At 28.8% G+C, this 5,196-nt stretch overlaps 1 protein-coding gene across 1 annotated transcript; it reads left to right on the top strand.

Moving 5' to 3' along the window:
- Positions 1-3,055: 3,055 nt before the first annotated feature.
- LOC108481592 (transcription factor MYB14-like) lies at positions 3,056-4,780 on the top strand. Its single transcript, XM_017784705.2, has 3 exons — positions 3,056-3,303; positions 3,413-3,542; positions 4,055-4,780. Exons 1-3 carry the CDS (start codon positions 3,171-3,173, stop codon positions 4,617-4,619), a joined length of 828 nt encoding a protein of 275 aa, XP_017640194.1. The 5' UTR covers positions 3,056-3,170; the 3' UTR covers positions 4,620-4,780.
- The last annotated feature ends 416 nt before the right edge of the window (positions 4,781-5,196 follow it).

Below are 5,196 nucleotides of genomic sequence, written 5' to 3'. Positions count from 1 at the left end.
TATATTAACATATAAAAATTAATTTGTTCAAGTGAAATATATATATATATATATATATATATAATATTTATGTTTTACATTAATGATCCTTAGTAGTATTTTTACCAAAATTTTTCCGTTCAAAGAAAACAATTTTAAAATAGGGACTCAATGATGTCACGTGTGACTAATGTTAAATCACAATTAATTTACATTGATTTGACATAGGTCAGTTAAGCTAAGTGAACCGCTTATACATATTATATATGGCCCAAGTCCTTTAATTTTTGACTTCTTGTTGTGTTATATAAAATATAAAATCAAATATAGCTTCCTTAAAGAAAAGCTAGGAATTTAATATTTGGTAGAAAGTAAAGGCCGAAAATAACATGATTGTCCCACGCACGCATGAGCACCGAGCGCACTAGTTGCTTTTCTTGACTCTTTCAACACTATATTAATATGCCAATTTTCTAACGATGCCAAATTTATCTTTTTTTCTCTCTTTTATTTTTCTATGACGACGAAATTTCTTTTCTTTTTGAAGGAACAACCAAAATTCATTAATTTTTAGTAAATTAACAATTAATCAGTATATATTATTCTTATAATAAGGTAATATTGGACTATATCTAATCACACATATTGATATAGTATCAATTTTCGAAAACTTTTTAAGTTCTACATTAGATTTTGGCCAAAAGAAAATTAGATGGAGGTGGCATAACTGAGAAATAATTATTCCATCATTTTCCCCCAACTTCAAACGTGAAACCCTAACGGCCAGCACCTTTGAGCAGACAGTGAATAATCTCAAATAATATTCCATATATATGAAAAATTATTTTATACAGTTAGGGAGTTACAAATTCCCCAACCAAAAATTAATTAATGACTCACACCCTTTTGGTGTGTAATAAAAAAATATTCTTTAAAAAGGTCATATGATGGTATTTTAACATTACTTATGGCAATTTATCTACATTGTATTAAAACTTTAATTAAGTTGATGGTCGAATTAATTGAGTATCATTTTATTTGGAATGAGGATATTTTTATATAAAGTTTATAAATTTTAATTTAAACCCAAATAAATTATTCACATATGATGGGATTTGAACTTAACACTAAAGTCTTCGTGGCTTTAATTTTACCATTTAATCAAAATCTTAGTTATTTTTACATAAAAGTTTTATAGATATATTTTTTACCAAGATTTTTTTCACCCAAGGGCGTGCGTGTGCTATAATTTAATCTAGTTATATTTAAGTGATTAATTGAATTAGTGTCACGAATCAACTATATCTACTTCATTAAAAATGACTAAAATACTTTTACCTTAAAATGAACAAATACTATGAGGGTGTTCATTTTTATATAACATTATAAAATTAATTTAAAACTAGAATGAATCCACAAATGATAAGTTTTGACCTGAAACATTAAAATCTTAAAAACTTCAATTTTATCATTTCAACCAAAAATTATTTATTATTTATATATTTTTATAAATATATTTCTACATAATCATCTTATCCACATTGACAGTTATAATCTAATTTATATATATTATTTAAGTGTGTGACTAAATTGGTGTTACAAGTTAACTCGACACTAATTCAATTAAGAAAAATATTAAAAATTCAAATGTTAGACAATTAATAAAGATTCTTATAGGATGTGTGTGTGTTTTTTCCTTTTCATAACTTTATATACAGTTTATGAAAAATAATTTAAAGTTATGCAAAATATGTGAATGATAAGATTTGAACTTAAAACATCAAATATCTCAAATTTTTAATTTCACCATTTCAACTAAAGTCTCATTATTTTAAAAGATAATTTTTTAGATAAAAGTTATTTTCATCCACATCGTGTTCTACATACTATATAAAATATGTTTGTTGAGTTAGTGTCATGAGTCAACTTAATACAAATTCGATAAATAAAATTACTTAAAATTTAATTTTAATAAAGTAATAAGTATTAATGTAATAATATTTTTATCTTTTTCCTATTTTATATAAAAGTTTTAATTAAAACAACTAAAAACTAAATATGCACTTGAAACTAGTAAAAATTATTTATATATATTCCTTAATTGTTAAATAATTCTTTATGAATATATTTCTTCATATTAAAATTTTCTTTCGCTCACAAAATCTCTAATAAAGGAAAAGTTAAATTGTGTTATTAGTCTCTGTAATTAATAAAAGTTATAGGTTTAGTTATTGTACTTTTATTTGATCAATTTTAATTCAGTACTTTTTAAAATTTAAAATTTTAGTCTTAGTCCAAATAATAACAGTTAAATTCATTTAGTTAATTCAATTACTTGTCTTGTACTATGCATACAATTGTAAAATTAATCCATTTTTCCTAATTAGATCATTCTAATTTCTTATACTCTTCAAATTTTAAAATTTCATGAGTACAAATAACTATCGATAATCCATTAATTAGATTTTTAGTGAGTTATGTATAAAAATAATAATCTGAAATAACATTATATAACTTATAATATTTTTAGTGTATCAAATTTTAAAAATAACATACTTTTATTAATAAATTTAACTATTATTATTTGATAAAGATTAAAATTTTAAAGTTTAAAAATAAAAGAATAAAACTAAATAAATTAAATACAAAATTTAACCTATAGAAAACCCTTGATAACACTAAACTTGTGTTCCAATAAGCTTCTGAATTCTCAGCGTAAGCCAGTTGTAACCAAAATATTTAGCCAAATTGGAGTTGAGCCGCTGAACTGCTACATGAAAAGTACATGCACTTGTTCACATATATCATTATATCCATATTCCAAATAAATTATTGATATAAACATATATTAAATCACCCACGTTTTATTTGAGCACTCGATATATCCAAGTCCCATCACCACACATGAATAGTTGAGGGTGATTATTTGAGAGGAGATTTCCTAGCAATTATGGATGTGGTGGATATGCCTTTTGAAAAGTATGAAATAATATTAGTATAATCAAATAGTACTCTTTTGACTTTCTTGTACAGCCCAACATTTGCTTTTGTCTCCACTCTCGTCATATTGTGTACTAATATATTCATATATAGCCCTTATAAATACTGTTATTTTGAGCTTATTATCAGTTCTTGCCATCTTCGATACAGAGCTAAGAAGGCAACAACAGCCCTTTGGGTGAGAAAAAACAATGGGGAGAGCTCCATGCTGTGAGAAAATGGGACTGAAGAAAGGTCCCTGGACTCCGGAGGAAGATCAGATTCTCATCAATTACATTAATCTCTACGGCCATGGCAACTGGCGAGCACTCCCAAAACAAGCTGGTAATTAACCAATAACTTCCTGGTTTCTTTCAACTTCTCCCATCGATTACTAGTTTCTTTTAATCTTTTTCTGATGAATCCCTCTCTTGTTCTTTTGTTTTTTTTTCAGGTTTACTGAGGTGTGGAAAGAGTTGTAGGCTACGCTGGACTAACTATTTGAGGCCAGACATCAAAAGAGGGAATTTCACCAGGGAAGAAGAGGATACCATAATCAACTTACATGAAATGCTCGGTAACCGGTGTGTATATACTACCGATACTGATTCCCATAAACTTCAAATTTCAGCTTCCATCATTAGTAAACAAAACCAAAATTAGTAGGATTAATTTAAGTTGATCCATTTTTACATATGTAGATGATTGATCCTCTTGGACTGTTTTTCTACTTTGAATTTTGGAGATATCCGATTCCGAATATGCTGTTTATTCGTAGATCTGCTTTGGGTTGATAACTTTTTTTATTTTTTATAATCAATTTGGTCATAGATATAATCATAGAAACATGTGGGACTGAGAAGATTCCTCCCTGAGATTTGTCCCTATGCTTCTTACAAGCCATAAAAAAAAAATGAAAATACTAGTAATTATCATTCAAGATTAGCAATTGATTACTCAACTTTATTAACTTTTTCTCTTCTCAGACACTAAAATACAAGTCATTCCATCTTTTATTCTTAAAAAAATTACTGCCAAAAGCAAGACCATCCCTTTGTTTAATCCTTGGCCTAAGCAGATTCTGATTCTCCTGCAGATGGTCTGCTATTGCGGCGAGATTACCGGGACGAACAGACAATGAAATTAAAAATGTATGGCACACCCACTTGAAGAAGAGGCTGAAACCGAACCATGGCTCCATTGACAACAAGGGACAACCCAAATCCAACGTTGATTCATCCAAGGACATCAAAAAAGAACAACAAGAACCCATGAATTTTCTAAGCCCTGCTGTAACTGCTGCAGATAATAGGCCTGCTTCCCCACCAGAATCCAGCAGCGAGGTTTCCACAGTAACGACAAGCGAAAACAACAGTAACATGTGTATGAACAAGATTGAAACACAAGAATATGTCTCTGAAATCGATGAGAACTTCTGGTCGGAAGTATTGTCGGCCGACAATTCAAGCATGGCTAGCGACTTTCAAGTTGCTGGTTCAGACCAGCAACTTCATCCTCAATACTTGCCAAGCTCCCCATTACCGAAGTTGGAAACAACCAATGACTATGGTTCAAATCTATATGATACTGATACTAACATGGATTTCTGGTACAATCTTTTCGCAAGAGTGGGGGATTTATCAGAATTGCCAGAAATTTGAGTAGCTCGTAATTAACTCATCGGCCACGTTAATTAGTTGTAACCCTTTTATTTTCTTTATTTGTTTTCAATTTTAACCTCATGATTATTCAGTTGGAGATGGAGATAAACGGAAAATCAATAATAATCCAAAGTTTGCTGATTTTTGCTTAGCAAATATAAGTCCTCGTATATCTTGTAAATTGATTAAGTGACTATTATTAGTAAAATAGATAATGGAAACAAAACTTTGTTTACCTAATTCAAAAGTTTCCTACGTAATCTTGCCCAAAAAGTTAATCTACTATACTTCAACAAATACAACCTATGATTTAAGTCTCATAATTTCACTCAATGAAACAGATCCTATATGAACAAATAAATTTACAATAAATAACAATCACTTATTCCACATAAATAACCACTTATAAATGTCTTCAATCATCTTCAAATAGGCAAAGATCCTGTTACTGTTAAACTCTCATTATGATATGATCTTCTATATAAGAGAACTTGATTTATATTGAAAGTCTTTGATTCAATCCTTGTCACGTGTCATGGACTCAACTATGCTCACTCGATTGCAAGCTCATGTGACA

The sequence above is a fragment of the Gossypium arboreum genome, chromosome 7 (genome assembly GCF_025698485.1).
Source record: "Gossypium arboreum isolate Shixiya-1 chromosome 7, ASM2569848v2, whole genome shotgun sequence".
Classification (NCBI taxonomy): Eukaryota; Viridiplantae; Streptophyta; class Magnoliopsida; order Malvales; family Malvaceae; genus Gossypium; species Gossypium arboreum.
The sequence above is the reverse complement of the archived record's forward strand: the minus strand, read 5'-3'. Positions and strand labels throughout refer to the sequence as shown.

Bases quoted from the DNA above. Each gene is read 5' to 3' on its own strand.
- LOC108481592 (XM_017784705.2), top strand. From the start codon at position 3,171: ATGGGGAGAGCTCCATGCTGTGAGAAAATGGGACTGAAGAAAGGTCCC. The intron at 3,304-3,412 runs GTAATTAACCAA...TTTTTTTTTCAG, and splicing joins AGCACTCCCAAAACAAGCTG to GTTTACTGAGGTGTGGAAAG. The intron at 3,543-4,054 runs GTGTGTATATAC...ATTCTCCTGCAG, and splicing joins CATGAAATGCTCGGTAACCG to ATGGTCTGCTATTGCGGCGA.